Source organism: Choloepus didactylus, chromosome 27, assembly GCF_015220235.1.
Source record: "Choloepus didactylus isolate mChoDid1 chromosome 27, mChoDid1.pri, whole genome shotgun sequence".
Lineage (NCBI taxonomy): Eukaryota > Metazoa > Chordata > Mammalia > Pilosa > Megalonychidae > Choloepus > Choloepus didactylus.
Window position 1 is genome coordinate 11451920 of NC_051333.1, and position 25929 is coordinate 11477848.

The following is a 25929-nucleotide window of genomic DNA, read 5'->3' on the forward strand; positions in this document are numbered from 1 at the left end:
TAGGTCTTCATCTAAAGGCAAGAACTCTGAGTGTGGCTCATTGGAAACAGTGTTGGAATTGATTAGTGATGTCTGCCCTGGGTGCAGGAATGGCGAACAGAGATACGATTGCCACAGATTTACCATCCCCTGGACCCTGAAGTTTTCTCTGCCCTGGGATGCTGTGTACCCTGTTTCTAAACCCTTGGACTCTCTGACTTCATTCATTCATTCATTCATTCAATACTTGCAGGCATATATGTTACATATGACATAATACCAGGCATACATTGTATATTATATTTGATATGCAATACACTTCCAAGATATCAAGGCACTAGGGATTCAACAAGTAACAAAACACAAATAAATTCCTCATTGTCCTGACATTCTAAAAAATTCCATATATAAAACAGGGATGAGGTTGTGATTCTACTGCCCCCCTCCCTATTCTAATAATTTCATCTTCCATGAGCATCTTTCCTCCTTCCAAGGAGAAACCTCAGTCTTTGAGGCTAAGTCTCACCTTCTTCCCTTAGCCCTGGGAGTGTTTCCTCCTTACCTGAGAGCAGGAGGCCCTTTGAGAAGGGGCCCAGGGCTTCTGTGAGTGTCTCCATCTTGATTCCTGTGGAGATGTCAAGGCCCAGCTTTGTGGGCCAGCTCAATGGGGATCCCGGGGGTGCCTCCACGACATGACTCAGCCGGCCCAGTCCTGGCACCCCTTTTCCACAGGCTCCGGAGACTCCACCTGTGCTGTCTGGGCTGGGCTAGAAGCTTCCCGGGCTGGAAGCATAGACACTGGTTGAACCAGTTCTCTGGGGTGTCTGGAGAACTTTCTGGGGCTTCCACAACAATAGCGATGATGGCCCCAGGTTGTGCAATGACAGGCCCAAGGCACACTGGGAACACGATGATGACTGATCCAGCTCCTGCCCTGCCCTCACTGCACAGTGGGGCTCCCAGTCCTATGGCGAGACCAACTCATCCGCAGCCCATGATGATCTAGAGTGAGCAGGGCTAGGATGGAGAGGCCTGCCTCAGTCTTGGAGGGCTTCCTGGAGGAGGGGACACCTGCACTGAGACCCAGAATGGGAGGAGGAATGAGGCAGATGATGGAGTGGGATGGAATGAGGTGTCTCAGGCAGAACAAACAGAATATGCAGAGATGCGGAGGCTGAGACAGCCTCCAAGGGACACGGAGAAAACTGCAAAATCCTGGGTGAGTGGAGGCCCGAGTGGATGAGGGTGAGGCTGGAGAGGTGGGTGGGATCAGTCATGCCTGGTTTTGAGCTGCCCTGTCAGATCCTGTAGCCACTGGCCACCTGGGACTATTTAAATATACATTTAAATTAATTAAAAATAAATACATCGAAACATTTAATTCCTCAAATGAAATGGTTTCAAGTGCTCATCGGCCACATGTGGCCAGGGCTGTCATATTGGACGGTGTAGGTATAGGGCGTTTTCATCATCATAAAGAATTCTATCGGGCAATGATGGTTTGGGGAGTGGGGTTCGGGTACCAGGCATTTCCCCTCCTGGGGAGATTTCGGGGCCTTCAGGAAGAGAGAAGGAGTGGTGCATCAGCAGGACTTGGCTTGCATGTGTGGTGTGTGTTCCCTCAGAGGGGAAAGCAACTTCCAGAATCTCCAGGTTGGGGCAAGTCAGAAACCTTGACTTTGAACCACCTCGAGGGGTGGCCCAGGCAGACAACTGCAGAGAGCCTGGTTTTCATCCCGACTCTGCCATCACTTGGCTATGGGGTCTCGGGCAAATGACGTCACCCCTCTGAGCCTCGGCTTCCTGCTCTGGAAAATGGGGACAAGCATCCCTGTGTCAAGGGCTCGCTGGGAAGAGTAAGAGCATGCAAGCGGTGCTGGCAAGCTCGCCACCACACCTGCTTGTAGTTTTCCTTGCTACTGACCTTGGTTTTGGACTTGCCCCACCTCTGAAAGGCATCCCATGGCCCTGCTCCGGGAAAATGCACATTCCCTGAGGAGTTTCCTATCTCCCACTTCCCCAACATTTCTGAACGCCTGGAAGGTTTCCGGTTGTCCGCAGTCCTTCTTGCTGCCATTTTGAGATTCCTTCTGTCTACCCGAGAGGGCTTGTTGCAAATGCAGCAGTTATTTCCAAGTGCAGCTGCCTGGGGGGAGCCAGGCAGCCCCGAGTCTGGGTGGCCATGAGAGTGCTCAAATTGGAGCGCATTCTGGCCACCGGGAGCCGGCAGTGCCAGTCTGGAGTGGAATTTAGTGGTCAAAGGGTTTCTGAGTTTTCACTGCTACCCCCAGGATCAAAGGCTCTGCAAGCAGCGCGGAAAGCAAAGGCAGTGGTTCAAGCCGGTTATTCTGCATTTGCCAGTAGCTGTAGCTTCTCTCTGTCTCTTTCTCTCTCTGTCACCTCTTCCTCTCTCATATTACAATTTTTATTCCTTTTGCATCATTAAAATAAAGGTAGAGGTTGTATTACAGAAAATTGAAACAGTACAGACTCAAAAAGAAGAAAAAAATTCAACTGTCTTCCAACTATGCGGAGATAATCACAGCTAATGCCTCCCATCGAGCCACCTCCCATCCTTGATTGCATATCCCAGAGCGCAGGTCCTGATTGGTCCAGGCCTTCAAGCCGTGCCGTTCTTCCAGGCTGTGGTTGGTTGAGCGGTGGGCATGGGGCGGGGCCAGCCATGGAGACTGGAGGGGAGGCTGCTGGGCCCAACCAGGCAGGGATGGGCTGCTTCTCTGGTCATTGAGGAGCCTGGATATGATGCCCGGAACCCAGCAGCCGTCTTGGGACCAGCCTGCGGTTGATACTGTTAGGTGAGGTGAGCAAACGAACAGCAGGAAGTCTGTCCCTATGCCTGGAGTAGAAGCAGACCACCCAGTTCCTGTTTTCGTATGCCAGCCTGGTGGGGCTTTCTGCTATTGGCGGCTGAAGTGTCCTCCCTATCACATTTTTATACACGCCCATGCTTCACTTCATGACTTTAATTGGTTCCTGAAAACTCTGTCAGAAAGTGAAAAGCCGGTACCTGGGGGAAAAACAAAAGTCTTATTAACTTTTACTTTTTTATTGTGGTAAAATATACATAACACAAAATGTACTATTTTAACCATTTTAAAATGTACACATCAGTGGCATTTCACACATCCACAGAGTTGTGCAGCTATTATGCACCCCCCAGCAGGAAACCCTGTATGCATTAAGCAGTAGCTCTCTATTTTTCCTTCCCTACAGCTCCTGGCAACCGCGAATCTGTGTTTTGTCTCTATGGCTTTACCCATCCTGGACATTTCATATAAATGGAATCATACAATATGTGACTTTTTGTGACTGGATACTTGCGCTTTCATAATGTTTTTGAGGCTCATCCATGTTGTAGCATGTACCAGCACTCCATTCCTTTTTAGGGCTGAATAATATTCCATTGTGGAGCCATACATGTTTTGTTTACCCATTCATTGCTTGACGGTCCCTTGGCTTGTTTCCGTCTTTTGGCTACTGTGAACAATGCTTCCAAGAACATCGTTATGTGAGCATTTGTTTGAATACCTGTTTTTAATTCTTTTAGGTATGTCCCTAGCAGTGGAATTGCCAGGTCACTTTTTCATTAAGTCAGATTTTAGTAGAATGGGCAACTGCACCCCAAGCACACCTGCAGACAAAAGGCTTCTCAGGACCTCCTAGCCCCTTGAGGCAGGAAAATATTGTCTTGAGACCCCCTCACTGTGCATTGGGGGTTGTTTAGCTCTTCCCGTGATCTCCATCAGACCCCACCCCATTCTCTGATATGGAGAATTGTGACATTCTCAATCTGATGTAAAGTCTGGACCAGGCCTGTCTCACAATTCTGTGCCCACTCTTGATTCCTGGCTCTGTGGAGCCCAGAGATCTTTCCCCCGCAATATGCCATCACCTACGTCACTGGCGGTGAGTCCTCCTTCCATGCAGGAGCATTTGTCAATACCTGTCAAAACTGCAAGGGCACATACCATTTGACCCCAAGAGTCCACTTCCGGGAGTGGATCTGACACCCACGCATCAGCATGAGCTAAATGGCAACTGTGCAAGGTTAGTCTCTACCCCCTTGTGCTGGTAATGATACACGTGTTCCCCCAGAGGGGCCTGGTTAAGAAGAGGTTCTGTGGTCCACCCCATGGAGTCCTGGGCCACTCCAAAACCACTAAGGAGGGTCTCTCTGACTTGCCAGAAACCTTAAACAATAAAAGCGAGGTGCAGCGCAGTGCCTAGAGTATGTTACCTATGGCGTAGGAGGAGAAAAGAAAAATTGTGCCATGGTTATCTGCAGTGGAGCAGGGGAACGGTCACGTCCTCATCCCTAGGACCTGTGGCCACATTACCTTATGCGGCACCAGGGACGTCGTGGAAGGGATTAAATGAATGACCTAAGATGGGGGGTGGGGTTTATCCTGGATTATCCGGGTGGGACAGTGTAACCACCAGGGGCCTCATAAGGGAGAGAAGGGGACGAGAAGGTCAAAGGAGGAAGAAAGCAACATGGAAGCAGGGGGCAGAAAAGACGACGGAGCCCGTGTCCATGCTGTGTGGGTGGCCTCTGGAAGCTGGGAGAGGCAAGGAGACAGAGTCCACCCCCCGAGCCTCCAAGAAGGAACTGAGGCTCTGCCGACACCTTTTTTTTTTTTTTTTAAATTCAGTTTTATTGAAATATATTCACACACCATACAATCATTCATGCTATACAATCAAAATGTTCACAGTATGATCATATAGTTATGCGTTCATCACCACAATCTATCTCTGAACATTTTCCTTACATCAGAAAGAATCAGAATAAGAATAAAAAATAAAAGTGAAAAAAGAACACCCAAACCATCACCCCCATCCCACCCTATTTGTCATTTAGTTTTTATCCCCATTTTTCTACTCATCCATCCATACACTAGATAAAGGGAGTGTGATCTACAAGGTTTTCACAAGCACACTGTCACCCCTTGTAATCTACATTATTATATAATCTTCAGGAGCCTAGACTGCTGGGTTGGAGCTTGGTAGTTTCAGGTATTCACTTCTAGCTATTCCAATACATTAAAACCTAAGAGGTGTTATCTATATACTGCATAAGAATGTCCACCAGAGTGACCTCTTGACTCCATTTGAAATCTCTCAGCCACTGAAACTATTTTGTCTCATTTTGCATCCCCCTTTTGGTCAAGAAGGTACTCTTCAGTCCCACGATGCCAGGTCCAGATTCATCCCGGACATGGACTTTTTAAATATGTCAGTGGCAGCCAAGTGCCCCCTGGGTCTTGGGACGCTACCATTTTGGGCAAGGGGAGTGTGTCCCACACAGCTGCCGTCTTGCACCCCCACCATCCTTTCCCACTTGTAATGGCATCCTGCTTTCCTTGGTGGGGTGGTGGTTCCCTTGTCAGCGGATCTCATCCATCCAGCCTCTCGGCAACAGAGGGTCTCCAGGGACCCGGATCTTGGCAGAAGGTGTCTGGAGCTGACTCAGTCCAATAACAACCCCCAAGTTCATGTACGGTAGTTGTTCCCGCTCCTTGGGGAGCCCCAGGCAGCTACTTGGGTCCTGAGCCCCAGCCTCGGAGTCCCCTCCACACCCAAGCAGAGCAGCTGCGGTTTCTTGTAAAGCCACAGAACATCAACTGGAAGCTCAAGTTCAGACACTAAATTCTTAAATATTCTCAGATGGCCGGAACATTCTGGAGGCCCACCCACCGCACTGAGAGGCAGAGGGGGAGACGTTGTGGAAGTTGGCCATGAGGGTGTCAGCCAGTCTCTTTGGAGGGGGTCTTCATCCACTGGGGAGGGGTCCTGCCGGCAAAGCCCACATCCTCCTCTGCTCCAGTCTCCCTCTCCATGCAGCCTTGATGCTGTCACTTGGTGTCCACTGGTGGCAGTTACTGAGTAGAGTTGTCCTCATGGGCGACAACTGAATAGGAGACGGCCTGGAAGGGGGATTTGCAAATGTTAGCCTCAGCCAGAGTGCAGACAGCACTAAGCCCTGCCTCTGCAAGTTCCGTCCCCTCCCCTCTCTCTAGATGCCAGGGCCTGGGGGTGCCAACTGAAATGCAGATTCCCAGGCCCCGTTACAAACCCACCAGACTGGACTCTCCAGGGTAGGGCCCAGGAATTGGCATTTTAGCAAACTCCACAGGGGATTCTGCCCTGCAGGATGGGTTGGCAACTGTTGCTTGGGGCATTTGGAGAAAAGATCCAGGGCCCAGCTCCTGATGCCGAGCTGTCTCCTGGTTAAGCACTACAGGTGGCTCAGAGACATCTGTGCTTCTGTCCCCTCCTTGGGAAGGCCCCCAGCTATTGGTCTGGGGTCTTGCCCATACCCTCTTCAGCTCCACATTCCCCTGCCCTGGCACTTACCCCGTTTGCAGAGGGGCTGCCAGAATTCCGACCTGGGGATAAAGAAGGAGTTGTCAGAAATGAATGACAATGTTTGGACAAAGCTGGGTGCCAGGGCCCCTAAAATTCTGAGTCCAGGCTGTGCTACTGTCATGGAAGTGCCACTTCCTTTCAGTGGGAATGGGCTTGGGTATTTGTTCTTTAAGGTTTCATTCATTCAGTTATTCATTCAACAAATATTTATGGAACATGGGATCTGAAACCAGATGGCCTGGTTCAAGTCCCAGCTCTGCTCTTTAGGAGCTGTGTGAGCTTGGGCAAGTGACTTGACCTCTCTGTGCCTCAGTTTCCTCAACCATCAAACAGGACTTTATTCAATCACATATTTATTCAGCAAATGTTAAATGCTGACTTTGTGCCAGGTGTGTTCTTGGTTCTGGGGATACAGGCGTGAAGAAAACAGGTGACAACCCTGCTCTCAGTTAGTTTATATTATTATTATTAATATTGATAATAATAATAACAGTTGACCATAATTACAATAGCAATAACCGTTATAGCGAAGATATCCTGAGTGTGTGGCTTGTGATGTGCCAAACACTGCACTAAGTGCTTTACTTGTATCATCAGGTACAGATAGACCCATTTTATAGATGAGGAAACTGAGTCATAGAGATTAAGCAATTTGCCCATGGTGATATAACTAATAAAGCAGTAGAGTGAAGAGCCAAATACAGGCAGTCTGGCCCTGGAGTTGAGATGTTTAGTCACTCAGCAAACACTTCCCCAAGTCCCTGATCCGTGCCTGGCCTGTGTGGGGTAGTGCAGGGGACACAGCTGTGACTGAGACGGCCTTGGCTCTCATCCCATGGGCCTCCCAGTCCAGTCGGAGAGACAGACCCGTCCTGAGACAGTGACCCAAGGTGGGCAGGGCTGGGGCTGGGGCACCAGAGTGGGTGCTTGACCCATCCTGGGGGGTCAGGGAGGGCTTCCTGGAGGAGAAGGCATCTAGCTGGGATGTGAGGAGGCCGTTTTGTCTGGTGGTTGAGGGAAAAAGCTTTGTAAGTCGGCAGACCTGCGTTCTACCCCTGACTCAGGCACCTGCAAGCTGTGGGGCCTTTGGCAGTTTCACTTCACCTCTTGGAGCCATCTGTAAAGTGGGGCTCACGGCGAGACCCACTTTGTAGGGCGGCTGTGAAAATCTGAGGCACATGGCAAGTGTGCAGTAAAACGTGGCTCTTGGGGTTACAGACTCCGCTGCAGGGCTGCTTCCGAAGGAGCTGTGGGGAGTCTGCTCCAGGCAAGGGAATGGCCTGGCACAGCCCTTTGGGTAGCACATCACCAGCTCCCTGAGAGCCGCTCCTGGCTCTGACAGGGCTGTGGCTTTCAGTTCCTGTGCCTCCTCCTTCCCAAGAGCGTGGCTAAGGAGTCACCCCAGAGCGAGGCAGATGGAGGAAAGCCGAGGGCTTCAGAATTATTCTGCCCTCCATCCATCCGTTTCAAAGCCAGAGTCCTGACCGTGGCCTTCGAGGCCCTCAATGATCTGCCCCACTCCCTACACATTTACACAACGACCGAATGAACCAATGAGCGAGACTCCCTGGTCTTAGCATCCTCATCTGTAGAAACAGGGCGCCCTCATGGTATTGGGGTGAGGATTCAGTAAGAGGGTGCCGCGTGGAGGGCGTAGCACAGAGCTGAGTATATAGTAGGTGCTGACTCTGGCGGCTGTGGGGATGCTCATTCATGGCCCGTGGGCAGGGGATGTGCCAAGGAGGAGGAGACTCACTGGACTTTTTGTGCACCAAGAAATAAAGCAGACCCCCCAGCAGGGTCACCACGACCAGGGATGCCACCACCACAATAGTGATGCCCCCAGCAGACAGGGCTGAGCGCGACTGCTCCCGCGCTGGAAGAGAAGAAAGGAACAGGTGTCTGGTTAAGGAGGCTTTTGGGGTTCTCACCTGCCCAGCAAACATTTTCCCTTATTCTTGTAACGGCACCCCGAATCTCCTTTGGGAGCTACCACTCTGCCTCCCTCAGTGTACATGGTATAGGAGAACTTGACCTCATCCTCTGGGACTTTGGCCCAGGCCTGGCCAATCAGAGCATTCTATTCCCCTTGTGTGTTCTTCCCCCCGAGATCGCCAAGTTGGAGGGATGTGAGCCTGAAGCTGCTGAGAGTCATCTTGCTTCACTGAGGGGAGGGTGGGGAGCCCACCTGAGAATAAAGCCAGCATGGAGAAAAGCGGAGAAAAGAGATGCGAAGAAAAGTTCCTAGGTTACGCGGTCGGAGCACCTGGATCCAGCCATACCTGAAGACCCATTTGTGCTTGGACTACTTTGATTTGTGCTCCTGTCAACTGCAATGGGTAGAGTTCTGCCAAATACTGTTGGAAAGGTCTCTCTGAGTCCCTGGGGAAGAGGCATGCCACAACTACCCCAGCCTGGGTCAGGGGAAAGAGTGTCTAGGTACAGAGGCTGAGTCTATAGGAGGGTAAAGCTGAGCCTCTTGGCCTTTTCAGGAGGGGATTAGGAGAAGGATGAGGTCAGAGAGCATTCCTGGGGTTAGGGGTTTCCCTTAGCCAAGGACCTCCTCCAAACCTTCCCTCAAAGGGAACCCTGCTGCCACCTCCTCTCTTGGCCCCCAGATGTCTGCACCGGGGGAGCTCCTCACCTCTCACCAGGACAGTCAGTTCTGCCTTGCCAGTTCCTATGGCGTTGGTGACACTGCAGATGAACGTCGTGTTGACGGACTCATCCACATTACGGATCAGGAGCTGGGGACCCTGGGCCATGGCTGGGGGAGGCAGGGGCCCCACGGCCCTGGGAGGGACAGGTGGGTAAGGCGGTGGCCTCTCCCGGAGGCCTAGAGTGACAGGTGACCGGGCACACCCCAGGCGCTGGGAGCACAGAAGCCCTCACGACACCTATGGGGGCAACACTGGAGACCCCCGACTCCTCTTTTTCTTTCACGCCGACATCCAGCCCATCAGCAAATCCTGTCGACTCCACCTTCAAAACCCACCCAGAAGCCGACTGCTTCTCCACGGCCCCCACCCCGGGCTGGTTCCCCTACCTCCTGGACCACTGCGATCTCTTCCTCAATGGGCTCCCCGCTTCCGCCCGTCACCCTGCCATTCTGTCCCCCACTCAGCAGGCAGAGGCATCTCGTTGGAACCTGAGTCTGAGCCTGCCCCTCCTCTTCTCAGAATCCACCGGTGGCTCCTGCCCTGCTCAGGGCCACACGATCTGGTCCCTGTATCCCTGACCACATCCTCTTTTCCTCTTCCCTTTGCCGCATCTCTCTATCTGCATCGGTCTCCTTGCTTATCCTCCAACACTCCAGTTATGCACCCACCTCAGGGCCTTTGCATATGCTGTTCCCTCTGCCTGAAATGCTTTTCCCCCAGGTATCTGCATGGCTCACCCCCACCTCCATCAGGCTCCACCTTGGCTCAGATGTGAGGCCTTCCGCAGTGACCCTACCTCAACAGCAATGACCTCCTTCCCCTTCCCTGCCCTGGGCCTCATTTTTCCCATGGCATTTATCATCAATGGAAACCCCAGCCCCCTCCTCCCTCAGAGCCAGGAGTCCAAGCCCCTTGCCCCCCCCTCCCTTAGACCCAGGGGTCCAGGCCCCAGCCCCCTCCTCCCTCAGACCCAGGGGTCCAGGCCCCAGCCCCCTCCTCCCTCAGACTCACGTTGTCCAGTTACAGACCATCGGCTTAGGGTTACTGCGGATGTCACAGTTCAGGGTGGCCTCACTGAGGCCAATGTACCAATTGTCATTGTAGCCTGAGATGGACACCTCAGGGGGATCTGGGGGCAAAGAACACAAATCCTCAGAGACTTGGAGCCTTTAGAGGGTCCCGAGCTCTAGGGGGTCACTGTCACAACGAGGCCAGGCACAACGAGGCCAGGCCTCAGCCGGTTTGGGGAACACCAGCAGTGAAGAGGCCTGTGGGGAACTGGGGCAATGGGGGTTCCCTCGGAGAGCAGAGGCCTGGGAGCCCTCAGGGGGGAGGGGGTGGGGCGGGGCAGCGGGGGCTCCTCCTGGGACCTGCCTCTATTAGTGTTCCTCAGGACTGGCTCCCGGCACTTCCTGGGGTCCTGTGAGAAAAGGCCTCTGGACACTCACCACACAGGAGTTTATCAAGGCTCTGAAAAGTCCTGCAGGAAAGCGTCCTGCATGTGTCTACTTCAGCCCGCTGTTCACCCATCCCAAATGTGATAAACAGAAGACTTTAAAAAGTCTCTGGGGGGCCGGGGAGGTCAATGAGACAGTTTTTTTTTGGGGGGGTGGTGGAGCTCAGTGTAGGGCCTTCTTCCCTCAGACCCAGTGGCAATGTCAAGGGGTCCAGAGTGGACAGTGCCTGAGGCAATCCATGTAGTGACTGCTTGGGGGGAGTAGCTAGTAGAGACATCCTAGAGAGGGAAATACAGATAGTGCCCAGAATAGCCTGTGTAGACATTACTAGTGGACTCCATATAGACAGTGGGTTGGAGTGTCAGAGTAGATGATATTATGTAGTCAGTTGCCCAGAGAGTCAGTGCTGAAAATATTGGGGTGCATGTGTGATATGCACAGAGGGTGTCCAAGGGAGCTGGTAAACTCATGCAGGCTGTGTGAGTGTGTGCGTGTGTGTAGACAGTTATTTGGAAGAGCTGGTGGTAGACAAGGTGGGGGCTCAGTCTAGATCTGTGCTGCTCAGCGTGGCGCCGTGGGCCAATGGGACTACAGAGCGCTCAAAATATGGCCGATCTGAAACCTACCTCTGGATTTCCAAAAACGTAGTATGAAAACAAGATCTCACTGATAATGCAAAAAATCGATCACATGTTGAAATGATAAGAATTTTGATATATTGGGTTAAATAAACTGGGTGATTAAAATCAAGCCCCTCTGCTTCATTTTACCTCTTGAAGGGGACTCCTGGAAAGTTTACTGCCACATGTGGAGCTGGCAGCGTGTTGCTCTCGGCCAGCACTCGTCTAGAGAGTCCCTAGGGGGGTGTCCATGACAGCTGGGGGAGCTCAGGGAAGAGATGCTGTGTAGACAGGGTTGGGAGGTGTATAGAAAAAACACAGGGAAGCCAGTGTGGGGAGGGTAGGTAGCCCCAAAATGAACCAGTAGAAACAATATTGGGGCAGAAGGCAGTAGAGACCACACTGAGGGTACAATGTGGACAGTGCCCAGGGGAGCCAGTGTAGATGATGCAGGATGGTCAGTCGACTGTGGCTTAGGGAAGCTGATGAAAACACTGTAGGGGTTCAGTGTGGACAGTTCTCCAAGGAAGCCTGTCTAGGACAGTGTTGGGGGGCAGTAAAGAGAGTGCCTGGGGAATAAGTTTAGAGAAATGCAGAGTGTCAACACGGACAGTGGCCAGGAGAGCCACAGTTGACAATATGGACAGCAGTGTTGACTGTGGTCTAAGTTGCTGGTGTAGACAAAAGAGGACAGTGCTGTCTCTGGCTCAGAGGAGCCAGTGTAGACAATGGATGATGTGCAGACAACAGCACCAGGGGCGCTAGTGCAGATGATTGGGCAATGTTAATGGTGATTTGGGGAACCAGCGTAGACAATGGGGAGGGGACGGAGGCCTCCAGGCTCACACTTGGGTGCACTCACACAGTACAGTGAGGGTCACGGGCAGCAGGACATGCTCTTTGAAGCCCTCATGCTCAACTCTGCAGGTGATATTCTCGCCATCCACCTGGCTTGAGGGCAGCAGGGTGAAGAGGCTGGTGACGGTGACCGTGCCGGGCAGGGGTCCTGGGACCTGGCTGTTGTTGCGCTTTCCGCCCAGATGCGAGGACCAGGAGATGCGAGCAGGCGGGCGGCCTCCCGTGGAGACGCAGCGGGCCACGGGCACGGGCTCCGGGCTCGGCGTGATTTCCAGGGCCTCAGCCTGGTTCTGTGGCTGGGCTGGGGAGAGAAGTAAAAAAAATGGGTCATTCCTCACTTGCAGTCATTCAACAAACACCTTGGTGGCAGAGCAGGGGGGATTAAGGATACAGGCTGCCTGGATTCAAATTCCAGCTCTATCTCTTAGTAGCTGGGTGATCTGGCCGAAGTCTGTGCCTCAGTTTCCTTGTCTGTCTAACAGGGATAATGGTACATCCCAGGCAATATGCAGGTCAAGCTCTTAAAATGGTACATGGCACATAATAAGTACTCAATAAATATTATTGATTATTGACTACATTGTATAGCTCCATGGTGGGGAAGGTTAGGGACCCAACAATGACCATGAGAACCCCAGCTCCACCCTCACGAAGTTCACAGCCCAGGGGGGTGACAGACCCATGCCTAGACAATGACCACCCAGAGTGGGCAGGGCTGGGCTGGGGGAGCCCAGAGGAGCCCAGAGGGGGTGCCTGAGCCTGCAGAGTCCAAGGCTAAGCTGTGCCTCAGAGGTGGAGAGGGGAAGTGACTTGCCTGAGGTTATACAGCTGAAAGCCACAGAGCTGGCTTTCACACAAGTCTGTCTGACCCCAAACCATCGCGACCATTTCCTAACTATTGCTCTGGTGATTCGCAAACCCGGGGCTTCACTCTGATCCTTCCCCAATGTTACCTGGGTTGTTAGTTGCTGAAGCTTTCTCTTTAATGGGACCCAGCTGTTTCTGTTTTACCCACATCCTAAGCCACAAGGTCCCAAATCCCAGCTACTGAAATGACAGGAGCTGCCTTGGTTTGTTTTTGCTTGGGCGCTGTATACCTTTAATGACTTGCTCATGCAAAGACCGACGACAGTGCCCGGCACACAAGCAAAAACTAAATGCCAGCTCTTAGTAACCCGCACAGCAACCCCCATTTCGCAGATGAGAAAACCGAGGCACAGAGCGTTCAGGCTCAAGTTCCAAGAGGAGGGTGGGTCATATTCTCCCAGGGGCTTATGAAAATGAACCCGCGGGCTCCCATGGCCATACCCGTGTTTGGGCCTCACTAGCGAAAGCGCTCCCAGTTGGGTGTCACAGTGCCCCGTCTGGGTTTCAACTTTCCCTTCCTCTCCAATCACAATGACAATAGCTGCCAGCTCCACTCCCTCCAGGCCCTCTCCTCCCTCTACCTTCTGCACCCCCATGTCCGGCCCACCCCCCTTCATTTGCACACACCCATTCCATGCAAGCCCATCCCCTGCAAGCCCTCCCCGCGCTCTGCCCCCTCCCGGCTCCCCCCACGCGCCGCCCACCGAGCACGCGGAGCCTGGTGTCCGCGCTCCCGCTGCCCTGCGGGAACGTGGCGAACATGCAGGTGTAGTTGCCCTCGTCGTCCGCGCGCAACTCCCGCACCGCCAGCGACGCGTCCCGCAGCTCCGCGCCGAGCCTGGCGGCCACGAACTCCATCCGCTCCGGCTCGAGGTAGCTGGCGCCCCGAGAGGGGTGGAAGGCGGCGACTCTGAGGGGCTCCCCCACCGGCTCCCGCCGCAGCCACATCATCTGCATGACGCGGGCGCCGGGCGCCAGCTGCGGCAGATGGCACCGCAGCGTGGCGGTGGTCCCCAAGAAGCCGTCCTGCTGCGCGGACGCCTGCACCTGCACCGCCTCGGCGCCTGCAGAGAAATGGGGCGCAGAGCAGGCGGGGGCGTCCCGGGTCTGCATGGAGAGGGGGCGCCCGGGAGGCCGCGCACCTGGCCGAGCGCCTGCCCGCGACGGCCCGGAGCCCCCCAGGGGGAAACAAGTCAGGGTTGGGGCAGGGGCGGGGCAGGTGTGGGGAGGGGGACTGGGCCAGGTCTGCCACACGGTGGGCGCTGGATCTCGGCTGCAGTTATGGTAAAATAAAACAATTCTTTTTATGGTGGTAAAAAAACAGAAAATAAAATTTACCATTTAAGCCAATTTAAAGGGTACAATTCAGTGGCATTAGCACAGTCATCACTATCTGGTTCCAGGCCTTTTCCATCACTCAGGGTCATGGATTTTAAGAGGTACCTGGTGCTGTCATTTACAGCCACCACTCACCAAGGGTGGTTAGAGACTCCTCAATTTAGAGGTGTGAAGACGGGAAGAAATCGTGGGTCTTAGAATCCATGAAATAGGGGATTATTATTATCACTCTGGGTGGACTGGGGTTGAGAGAAGGTTTGTGGGGGCTCCTGGTATAACAAAGGGGGCTATTATAGCCCAGGGGTTCGGGATTGCTTCAGATCTCTGCTGGTTAGCGACCCTTGCCGTGAATCTTTATCCTCAGCTGTAAAACGGGACAGATAACTGAACACTCACAGGGCGCTGACCACAGGTCAGTGCTTCACACATCTCTGAGCATTTAGCCCTCAAAGGTGGAGAAACTGAGGCACAAAGTTGTTTGCTCTGGGTTACATGGGGGTGAGTGGCACAGGTGGGATTTGATCCTCTGTCATCTGCCTTCAGAGTCCTGGCCTCTAACCCATTAGGGAACTCTCTGCCCAGGCACCGTGCACACAGTAGGATCCTCCTTACTGGTAGCAGTAAACAATGCAATGTGTTCCTACAAATCATAAGAACAATGAGCAAAGTTCTCTGAGCCCCAGCCCTGCCACTCACTCACTAGCTGTGTGCAGGTGATTTCGGGCCTCTGAGCCTCAGTTTCTTCAGCTGTAAAATGTGGGTTACAGTAACAGAACATGGCTCTTGGGAAGATTAAAATGATGAAATCCATGTAAATCCATGCTAAATCCTCCATAAGGGTGAATGTTCTAACTCTTGCTATTGGGAGGGAGAGGGAGCCTGGCGGCGGTGGGCAGGGTGCTTGGAGCATGTGGGCCGGGAGGGAGGAATAGTCTGGACACAGGGTAATGGTGGAGTGGCAAGTGTGCCAGTCCGGGGACTGGGCTTGAATGCTGGCTCTGCCATTGCCTGGCTGTGCAGCTTTGGGCAAGTGAGTCTCCTTCTCTGAGCCCCAGTTTCCTCCTCCATGGAGTGGGCCTTGGCTGGGCTGCTGTGAGGATGATATCGGGAGAGGTGGCCTTTCCCTCGGTGTGTTCCCCGGGTGACAGCCATGCTCAAGTGTGTCCTGGGTGCCAGGCACTGTGCTGCCCCCTCACGTGCAGCCTTCTCCAACCCTGCCCCGGTGGAGGGGGTTGTACCCACTGTATCAGTTCTGCCACTACCCACTGGGGACCTTGGGTAAGTCACATCCCCTTTCTGTATCTCAGTCTCCTCGTCTGTAAGTGGGGGTCACGAGAGGACCCGTGTTGGGAATCTCTAAGGGCTTTGGCCCTGCCTGAACTGTTCAGACCATGGGACCCCTTTTCTGGGGAAGCACCCAGGGTTCTGTGGATCACCTTCTGGGAAATGCTGAGAGGAGGGACTCGGACTTCCGGGACTCGCCACTCAGTATTATTACTGTTTACACACATCATTTTCATTATTACCCAGTGCATGCCATGTGACCCCAAGAGCTTCTCAAGACAGTCTTATTTAATTCTCACGGCAGCCCTACAAGGTAGGTAGGATCCCCTCATTTTATGGAAACAGGGTTTAGGAAACTTTCCTGAGGTCACAAAGCTGATGTTTGAACCCAAAGCTGTAGCTGCAGCACTTGGACCACTGCCTGGCTCAATGAAGGAATGCATGCATGCGTGGATGAATGAATGAATGAATGAATGAATGAATGAAAGGCCACATCCTTGGGGCCAGATATTTGGAGTCAGGCGAGGACCCCAAATCCCCCCACCCCTCCCCCAATCAAGTCTGTTGGGATCGGGGCGGCAGGGTCGGGTGGGGCCCTGAGCAGACGAGGCGCCACCGGTATGACTCACCACGGGCTGAGCTATTCTTGGGGGCTGATGGGGCCTTAGGTAACCTCAATGCCCAAAGACAGCCGCTTTAGGGCGGCTCAAAGCACGCCGGGGCAGGGCCGTCAGCTCTCGGATGCCCAGGGGGCCGCGCGCCCCGGCTGGGTGGGGGTGGGGATCGCAGGCTGGGTGGGGATGCGCGGGGGTCACTCACCGCCTCTAGCGGGCGCCGAGAACAGCGACAGCAGCAGCAGCAGCAGCGGCGGCGGCCAGGCGGGGAGGGCGCCTCGGCTCATGGCGGGGCTCGTCCCGGCCCCCCGGCAGGGTCGCGCCTCCGCCACGGCACCTCCGGCGTCCGCTCGCTCCGCCGCGGCGTCCGCCACTTGTTCCGATCCCCTAGATTCTGCCCAGGAATCCCTCGGGGGATGGCCATGTGCCGCCGCTTCCGGGCCGGTGACGTGGCCTGGTGGCCGCCGCGCGCGCTCGCCCTCTCCTCTTCCGCGGTTAAAGGGGCCGGGGTCGGTGCGACAACCCAGGCGCGGACTCGCGAGCGCTCACTGCGCCTGCGCGGGCGCCTCTCCTTGACTATCGGTCCAGGGCTGGAAGATGGTGACTGATAGGCGGCGCTTACCGAGGACCTGCGGCTCCGGGCAGAGCTGAGCCCATTACCCGGCCCGAGCCCGAGCTCCTGAATTAACCCCCATGCTGTCCCTCCAGTCTAAGCCCACGGACTTTGGGGTTTCCTGGCCTCAGATTGCTTCTCCTCTGGCTAAGTTGCTTCTCCTCTCGGGGCCTCAGTTTTCTTCACTGGAAAATGGGCGTGATGATAGTATTCGCCTCACGGGGGCATTTCGAAGGCTTAAACGAGGAACTGCTTAGCCCATTTCCTGGAATCCACTTTATGGTCAACAAACAGCAGCAAAAAACAATGATGATAACAGTTTCTTATCTTTCTGCAGTTCATTTTTTTTCATTAAAAAAATTATTAGAGCAGTTGTAGGTTTACAGAGAAAACATTGAGAAAATACAGAGTTTGCATATACTCTTCCTTTCCCCCCTCCACAGTTTTCCCCATTATTACAGTTTTGCTTTAGTGCGGTATCTTTATTCCAACTGATGACACAATATTATTATAATTGTATTATTAACTATAGTCCATTGTTTACATTAGGGTTCACTTTTTGGGTGGTACAATTCTAAGGTGTTTGCTTTTTTTTAATATTCAATTTTATTGAGATATATTTACATACCATACAATCATCCAAAGTTCACATTACCATCATATAGTTGTTCATCACCCAAATCTATTTTTTTGAACATTTTCCTTGTACCTGAAAAAGTGAAGATAAGAGTAAAGAAAATAAGAGTAAAAAAAGAATACCCACATCATCTCCCCACTTCCTGTCCTATTTTTCCTTTAGTTTTTTGTCCCCATTTTTCTACTCATCCATCTAGATAAAGGAGAGTGTAATGCACAAGGCTTTCCCAATCACCTTGTCACCCCTTGTAAGCTACATTGTTATACATACGTCTTTAAGAGTTAAGGCTACTGGGTTGCAGTTTGTTAGTTTCAGGTATTTACTTCTAGTTATTACAATACATTGAAACCTAAATAGGGTTATCTATTAGTGCATAGAAGTGCCCACCAGAGTGACCTCTCGACTCCATTTGGAATCTCTCAGCCACTGAAACTTTATTTTGTTCCATTTCTTTTCCCCTTTTGGTCCAGAAGTCATTCTCAATCCTATGAGGTGGGGTCCAGATTCATTCCCGGAGTCATATCCTGTGTTGCCAGGGAGATTTACACCCCTGGGAGTCAGGTACCACGTAGGGGGGAGGGCAGTGATGTCACCTGCTGAGGTAGCTTAGCTATAGAGAGAGGGCCACATCTGAGCAATAAAGAGGCACTCAGGGGGACTCTTAGGCACAATTATAAGCAGATTTAGCCTCTCCTTTGCAGTAACAAGCTTCATAATTAAAAAAAATTAAGCTTCATAATTAAAAAAATTATTCTGGTAACATATATACCACTTAAAATTTCCCATTTTATCCACTTTCAGTTATACAATTCAGTGGTGTTAATGACCTTTGCAGTGTGGTGCCACTGTCACCGCCATCCATTACCAAAACTTCATTTGATCTGTATTCACTGAGCTGAGTAGTGTTCCAGGCACTGGGGGAATCAGCAGAAAATAATACAGACACAAATGCCTGCCCCCAAGGGGCTGACATTACAGCAGGTAGTGGAGGAAAACAGACCATAAACATATTAATACACAGATCAGCATTGCAGCTGGAGGTGCTAAGGGTTATTCAGCAACACACTGCAGGGACGGGGTGCAGACAGGTGGGGCGAGGTGGGCGTGGCTGGGGGGAAGTTCTGGGAGGGCTTCTGGGAGAACAATGCCCTAAACAAAGATCTGAAGGAGGCGAGGGAGTGAGCCGTGCAGACTTCTGCAGGCGAAAAACCTTTCAGCCAGTGAGAACAGCCAGTGCAGAGGCCCAGAGGTGGGAGGCATCTACTGTGTGCCACGACCATTGAGGAGGTTAAAGTGGCCAGAGGGGAGTGAGGTGGGGGGAGGTGAACAGAATTTACTCGCTGAGTCTTCACAGGGCCCTTCTAAGGTGAACTTTCCATATTACAGCAGGGAAACGAAGTTCTGAAGTGTCCTTAGAGGCCTTTCAATCCCTAACAGCTCTGCTGCCTCTGCTTGAATGCTCCCAGGGACAGGGAGGTCACTACCTCATTCAGAGCTCTGACTCCCTGTTGGGCAGCTACAGCTTTACCAGCTCTTTGACTGCTACCTATCTATCCCTGGTACCTGTGAAGGTGACCTTATTTGGAAATATGGTATTTGCAATGTAATCAAGTTAGATGAGGTCATACTGGAGTATGGAGGCCCCTAATTCAATATGATTAGTGTCCTTATAAAAAGAAGAGAAGGGACAGGCACAGAGAGGAGAATGCCATGCGAAGATGGAGACCCACGGGGAGAAGACGGCCATGTGAATGGAGGTCTTAGAGATTGTAGTGATGCTGTCACCAGCCAAGGAAATGCTTGTCCCCCCAGCCCCCTGAAACTGGGACAGGCAAGGAAGCATTCTCTCCTAGATGTCCCGAAAGGAGCACGCCCTACTGACCTCTTGATTTCGGACTTCCGAATCTAGACTGTAGGAGAATAACTCCCTGTCATCTTCGGCCATGCAGTCTGTGGTAATTTGTCACAGCAGCCCCAGGAAACTTGCACAGCCTGGAATTCCACTCCCAGGCAAATACCCAAGAGAAGTGAAACTGTACAGCTACGTAAAACCTTACACACAAATGTTCACGGCAGCATTAACTGTTATCACCCCAAAGTGGAAACAACCCAAATGTCCATCAACTGAGGAATGGCTAAAGAAAATTTGGCTTATCCACACGATAAAATATTATTAAGCCACGAAGAGGAATGAAGAACTGACTTATGCTACAACATGGATGGGCTTTGAAAACATTATGGTCAGTGAATGAAGTCACCAAAAGCCGTGCATTGTGTGATTCTCTTTATACAAAACGTCCAGAACAGGCTAATCCAGAGAACCAGAAAGAAGATTATTGTTCGCCAGGGACTGGAGGGAGAGGGAATGGGGAACGACTGCTAAAGGGGAAGGGTTTCTTTTTAAGGTGCTGCAGATATTCTGGAATTAGGTCATGGTGATGGTTGCATAACTCTGTGAACAGACTAAAAGCTGTTGAATTGCATGGACACTCTGAAAGGGTGAATTTTATGCTTTGTGAATTGTGTCTCAATAATGCTTTAAAAAAATCATAGCATTTAAAAATTAAGGAAAAATTTATATACTGTAAAATATATAAATACCAAAGGGACAGTTTTTGATGATTTTGTATGTACAACCAAGTGACTACCACTTCAGCCAAGATATAGAGAATTTCCAGCTTCCCAGAAAGTTCCCCAAACTTCCCTGAGGTAACCACTGTTCTGATTTGTGTCACTGTAGAAGACTTTTGCCTATTTTTGGACTCTGGTGTGCGAGGCACTGTTCCAGGCCCTGGGGTTACTGCTGTGAACAAAACATACAGAAATTCCTGCCCTCTAATAGGGGACCCAGCCAACAAACAAGTAAAAATATAATTTCAGTTACTGGTAAGTGTGTGGCGACCAATCCATCTGGGTGAGGGGAAAGAGGGTGTTGGGGGGTGGGTGGGGCTATTTTAGGGAGCAATCTGGGAAGGCATCTCAGAGGAGGTGACATTTGAATTAAGGTTTGACTGCTGAGAACTAGCAAGAAATGTAAAGATCTGGGAGAAGAGTGCTCCAGGCCTCAGTTACAGCAAGCGCAAGGGCCCTGAGGCCTGCTGGGTTGATTTTTGGTGCCTGAGGTGGAGAGCAGTAGGGCTGGGATGGCTGCAGAAGACAGTGAAGCTGTTTCCAGCCAGGCTTAAAATAAGGGGAGGTGGGCCTGGCCTGCAGCTTTGGGGATGTTCACCCAGCCCCAGCCCCCTTCCATGAGAACTGTGTCCTTCCCACAGACTCATGCCCCTGAGGTTGCATTTGTTCCAGGAGGCTTTGACTCCCAGCCACGGACGAGTGGACCAGACCCTTGTCAGCTGACCCAAGCTTCTCCTGGGAATGTGGGCCTGGGAGATGGGCCCGGAGCGCGGTGAGTGTTTATAAATGCCCCAGCCCTGAAGGTGTGGAGGCTTGGGAGCCAGGGTGGCCTCCAGGTTCTTCCTTGTGAGTGGAGGAAGGGGGAAAGGTGGCCTGCAGAGAGGGGACGGAGGGATGGGAAGGAGGCAGGAAGGCAAGTGCGAGGGTCTCAGAGCAGGGGGTGGGGTGACAGAGAGATGGGGAGGGAGAAACAGAGAGAGACAGAAAGACCAAGAGAGATAGACAGGGAATTTACTGGGAATTCCACGGCCGACAGTGTGGACGCTCCCATGAAGTTGGCAGCACAGAGGCCCTGGATCTGGTTTTTTAGGGGGAGGATGGGATGGGGCTTCTGGAGTCCAGCCCAGAGATGCCCTCATGGGGAGCTGGCATTGTTTCTGCGTAGCTTCAGGGTCTCTCTCTGGTGCCCCGAGAGGTACAGCAAGCTGCCTCGACTAGCCAAAGTGATATCTACTGTTTGCAACTAAGAGTGCTGGCCAATGGCAGGTGACGGGAAATTCTGGGGGCTGGTGGAGACAGGATATAGTGTGGTCAGTTTATTCGCTGCCCTCCTTGCAAGAAGATTCCACTGCCCTGCCCCACTGACAGCAGGCTTGGCATGAGATTCGCTTTGGCCAGTGAAACGCGAGCGGCAGTGAGGGGCGCCACTTCCCAGCTGAAGTTTGAAAACCCTGCCTGGTTCAGCCATTATTGCCCTGTTCCAGAAAGGGGTTGCCTCTTCAACCATCAGTCCAGGGCGAAGAGGATGTGTAGCCAACCTGCAGCCAAAGGGTAACATAAGCCAGGAATTGATGTAAACCACCAAGATTTGGGGGTTGTTTGTTATTGCAGCAAAACCTAATGAATGCTGACTGATAGAAAAATCATCTCTGAGGTGATGGATGAGTTTGAGCGGAAACCAAAATGAAGTAAGCCCTGAAATGCCTGGGGTGGTGAGGGGAGGGTGGAGGGTAGTGGGTTGAGGAAGGCTAGCTAGTCATTAAACCCACTGTTCCGGTTTACTAATGCTGCTTGTTATGCAAAATATCAGAAATGGATTGGCCTTTATAAAGAGGGTTTATTTGATTAAAAAGTTACAGTCTTAAGGGCATAATAGTGTCTAAGCTATAGTGTCAACAAGTATACCTTCACCGAAGGAAGGCCGATGGCGCCTGGAAAACCTCTGTTAGCTGGGAAGGCACATGGCTGGTGTCTGCTGACCCCAGGTTGTGTTCCAGCTGCACTCTCAGCTCCTGTGTGTACTTCAAAGTGTCCCTCTTGGCTGTAGCACCTCCTTCTGTCTGTGAACACTTTTATAGGACTCCAGTGATCTAATTAAGACCGACCCTGAATGGGTGGGGTAACATGTCCACAGAAATTATCCAATCAAAGATCTCACCCACAGTTGATTGAGTCACATCTCCATGGAAATAATCAATAGGTTCCAACCTAATCACTAATATATCTGCCCCCACAAGATCGCATCAAAGAACACAGTGTTTGGGGGGACATAATACATTCACAGTAGCACACCCACTTTCTCCTTCTCTCGGGCACGCAGCTAGATTGCAAGTCCCAGCCTCTCTCCCCGTCCCTTGTGGTCATGGGACCTGGAGGAGGGCAGAACCATAGCTAGAAGGAGCCTGGGTCCCTGAATGACCGTGTGGAGCAGAGCCTCCCTGATGACCTGCACTGGACTGTGACAGGAGTGAGGAAGACGCTTTTACTGAATTAAGCCGCTGAAATGTTGGAGCTATTTATTACAGCAGTTAGCCAGCCCCGGCAGACACTGGTCAGTGTGGCTGGAGACAGGATGCTTGAAGCAACATGAGGCTAGAGATGTGAACCATGCAAGGCCCTGTGGGGCCACGGGGCCTGATTCTGGCTGATGGCATGTGAGAAGCAGTGATCTAAGCAGCTTCTCAGCCCCCTTTGAAGACATTTGTACAGTTTTATTGCGGGGAAAATGTCACAGTGATTCTTAGCTGTTCCAAGGCTCAAGGGGGATTGCTGCCAGGTGACGAAGGGGCGCTGGCTGGTGGCTGAGGTGGTGACTGCACATCACCACTGAGTCCCAGCCAGGCCCTGTCACCACCTAGACAGGAAACGACTGACTTCTCCTTTGCCAGCAGAAGGAAGTGAGGGCAAGGAGTGGGGGCAGGGAGAAGATGGAGCAGGGGCCTCGGGTGGGGAGGGAGCTGGCTGGGCATTGGGGGCTTCCCAGCAAGTCTGGACTCCAGGACAGGGTCCCCCTCAAATGGCTTTCCAGAGTAGCCACTGAATCGGCAATCTCCACATAATTAGGATTTAGAGCTGCACTGTCCAATGGAGCAGCCACTAGCTTCACATGGCCATTTAAATGAAAATTAATTAAAAGTAAGTAAAATCACAATAAAATTAAAAATTCAGTTCCTCAGCTGTGTCAGCCACATTTCAGGTGCTCAATAGCCACACGTGTGGGACCATATTGAATTGGCCAGTGCAGAACCAGAATTTTCATTACCGCAGAAAGTTCTACTGAACAGGGCTAGTCTAGAGTGTGGTCTTTGGAATTGGGCAGATTTGAATATTTATGTGTGGCTGTGTGGCCTGGGGCAAGTCACCACCCCTCTCTGAGCCTCACTTTGATTCTATGTACATGAGCAGTGACCTCTACTTGTATAGCATGGGAAGGGGGGCATGAGAGACAGGGAAGGGGGCTCTAGGGACCGAGCAACATATTTTCAGAGCCAGGCAGCTCCACCGTGTCCTACCTGCATGACCTTCAGTAAATTGTTCAACCTCCCTCTGAACCTCACCTGCTTTGTCTGTAAAATGGGGATGAAGTATCCTTTCCCCAGGGACATATGACACCTGAGTTACCTAAGGTGCATCGTGGCAGGCCCAGGAGGGGCCGTCACAGATGCGACTGGAACTCGGGGCTGCCACCGTTTCTGCTGGTTGCAGGGGCGTGTTAGGTCACTTGGGGTTGGCCACAGAAGCACCGACAGTCCCTGACGTGTTAGATGCATCCACTTAAGAGTTTTATCGAGACTCATTTTGATAGCTGGATAGCTAGGAAAAAAAAACAAAACACCTCAATATAATCCTTTAGCTGAAAACTGCATAGTATAGTCAGTCTCTAGTAGCTAGAAAAATGCTTATTGTGATCATTACACTCAAGAAGCCTTGAGTGACTTTTAAACCTAAAAGCCCTTGTTGAAATAGCTTGCTGTTGACCTAATTGTTAGAAATTTGGGGGCACAGTCATAGAGGGCACAGAGGCTAACCGACTTCAGGCAGGCAAGTTTTATTGGAGCAGCAGCAGGGTGGTGTTGGAAAGAAAAGCGCCATCAGCATGGCTGGGGTCTGAAGTCATGCGTCAGCCCACTCGAGACAAAGGGAGAGCTGTGTTTATGTCCAGCTACCAGGGGTGGTTGGGGTCAGCTGGTAAATGGGGACAGGAGTTTAGCTGATGGGTCAAATGGTGATTGGACCCGGGGGCCTGTTGGGGGGGGATTTGAGACGGAACGCGTTGAGCCAATGGAAAAGTGAGTAGTGGGTTTTTGTGCTTTTTAAGGATTGGAATGTATAAAGCTGGGAAGTGGGGTTTTGGGCAGGATACAGTGGTTGCAGCGTGTAATTCTGGCCACGACGAGGTCTTGCACAAAATGCTTGCTTAATGTGCTGCTTGGAAAGGAGTGGAATTTTCTAACACTAACCTCAAAAGCTTTTCCTCTCTGTTCCTAAAGACCTTCCAAGAAACACTATATGGTCTGATAATCAGCACCTGCCTCTTCCTGAAAAACAAGATCAAAGCTTGAATGAGTGGAGGACTCTAAGATAACAGAACACAGTGACCATACAGCTTTTCCTCTTCCTGGCCATTTCTTTGTCTGTTTGGACTATAAAAGCCCAATCGCCTTTCTCACTCCAAACTGGTCTTGGAAAATCTTTCCTCCAGTTCCTTACATGTGCTCTTGTAATAAAACTCATCTTCTCACCAAGACAAAGAGACTTGTTCCTCTGTTTGACGCAGGATCAGGAGGGCCTATTAATAATTTCCTCTTTGCCTGCCATCGGTCACGATTCTCCGGTGAAGGGGTGTTAAACCTGAAGGCTCAAAATGGAGGGGTCGATCCTATTTACACATACATCGTGAGGACTTCCTGGAGGTGTGACCACCTCCCCAACTTCTCTGCATTCGGGAGATTTTTTTACTTTTCTTTTTTAAAAAGGCACAAAAATAAGCAGTGAGTGTAGAGGGCATATTTTGGGTGTCTGCCCAGTTTATAAGCCAATTCTCCCCTCTCTTTTTCTGAGCAGGGACTAGCTTCCCCCACCTCTGTACCCCCACCCCCAAGTCAGGGCTGAGCCTCTGGAGCTCTGACTGCACAAAATGTCCCTGCCCCCACCCTGGCCACAGCAACTGGGCCAAGGATGGCCGCTGGCCCCAGTGAGCCCATCAGGCGCCTTCTCCAGGGGTTTCAGAAATGAGGCAAAGGGATTCTGATTACGTTGGGCCCCGCCTTGAGCAGAGGTGAGGACTTGTAAGCTGGGGGATGGCTGGTTTCTCCATGTGGACAGAGAGAGCCCACCTGGGGAGAGGGAGAGAACTGTGGATTCCATGCCCCTGGAGAAAAGGAATTCGAGGGGTTGGGGGTGGGGGGCTTAGAGAGGCATCGAGCCACTGCCCTGCTTCCAGAGCTTTCCTGCTCTCCCACCAAGCATTCCTGCCTTTAGTGTAGATTGCAAAAATGTCCCACCAAGAGATGGAGTCACGTGATATCGAGAAGAGAAACCATGCAGAGGAGAGGACAGTTGTCCCAGCTGAGGCTATCCCAGTCCAGAGAGCCTCCCTGCCCCCCGGCAGCCCACCGATGGATCAGAGAGGCATGAGTGAGTCCAGCCGAGCCCTGAACCGTCCCACCAAGCCCAACCCCAATCGATGACCCACAGAGCAGTAAGCTAAGCAAATGGCTGTCATCTCAAGCCACTTAGTTTGGGGGTCGCTTGTTACACAGCAAACACTATCTGATACTGATTCCCGGAACTCTTCCTGGATTCTTATATAAATTCCTCCTTTTATTTCTCTTGAGCCACCTAAGTGAATTTCTTTTGCTTGCAGCCCACGCGTTTTAAGGAACGAGGGTTGCTGTGCTCCTTAAGATGGTTCCAGAGAATTGGTGAGCTGGGCAGATGGGGTGTTGGCAGGTAGCGAGAGGCGAGAAGGCAGTCTCGGG

The 25929-nt window shown here is 51.8% G+C and overlaps 2 protein-coding genes across 8 annotated transcripts in view; both read right to left on the minus strand.

Annotated features, from left to right (window-relative positions):
- Positions 1 to 5740, minus strand: part of CEACAM19 (CEA cell adhesion molecule 19) — a 20659-nt gene extending 14919 nt beyond the window's left edge. Inside the window, exons 1-2 of the mRNA XM_037819212.1 lie at positions 5698 to 5740; positions 542 to 604 (exon numbers count right to left, since the gene is read on the minus strand). Of these exons, the coding sequence (XP_037675140.1) occupies positions 542 to 604; positions 5698 to 5740 (106 nt within the window). The remainder of the gene's footprint in view (positions 1 to 541; positions 605 to 5697) is intronic.
- On the minus strand, positions 5090 to 16405 carry LOC119521761 (poliovirus receptor-like). 7 transcript variants are annotated; one of them, XM_037820400.1, is made up of 9 exons: positions 16273 to 16405; positions 13536 to 13895; positions 11969 to 12265; positions 10041 to 10158; positions 9014 to 9162; positions 8652 to 8726; positions 8126 to 8245; positions 6358 to 6389; positions 5090 to 5927 (listed from the first exon to the last, which is right to left on the minus strand). In XM_037820400.1, the coding sequence occupies exons 1-9, from the start codon at positions 16352 to 16354 to the stop codon at positions 5880 to 5882; spliced, it is 1281 nt and encodes a 426-aa protein (XP_037676328.1). In that variant the 5' UTR covers positions 16355 to 16405; the 3' UTR covers positions 5090 to 5879. The 7 variants fall into 7 exon arrangements, with proteins under 7 accessions (XP_037676328.1, XP_037676323.1, XP_037676327.1 ...); XM_037820395.1 differs by lacking the exon at positions 16273 to 16405 and having other exon boundaries at positions 13536 to 15857; XM_037820399.1 differs by lacking the exons at positions 8652 to 8726; positions 16273 to 16405 and having other exon boundaries at positions 9014 to 9066; positions 13536 to 15857.
- Between the last annotated feature and the right edge of the window lie 9524 nt (positions 16406 to 25929).

Coding starts and splice junctions, on each gene's coding strand:
- LOC119521761 (XM_037820395.1), bottom strand. CDS start 14,172: ATGGTAAATTTTATTTTCTGTTTTTTTACCACCATAAAAAGAATTGTT. Junction 12,266..13,535: donor CACCAGGCTCCGCGTGCTCG/GTGGGCGGCGCG, acceptor TTCTCTCCCCAG/CCCAGCCACAGAACCAGGCT. Junction 6,390..8,125: donor CTTGGTGCACAAAAAGTCCA/GTGAGTCTCCTC, acceptor CTTTATCCCCAG/GTCGGAATTCTGGCAGCCCC.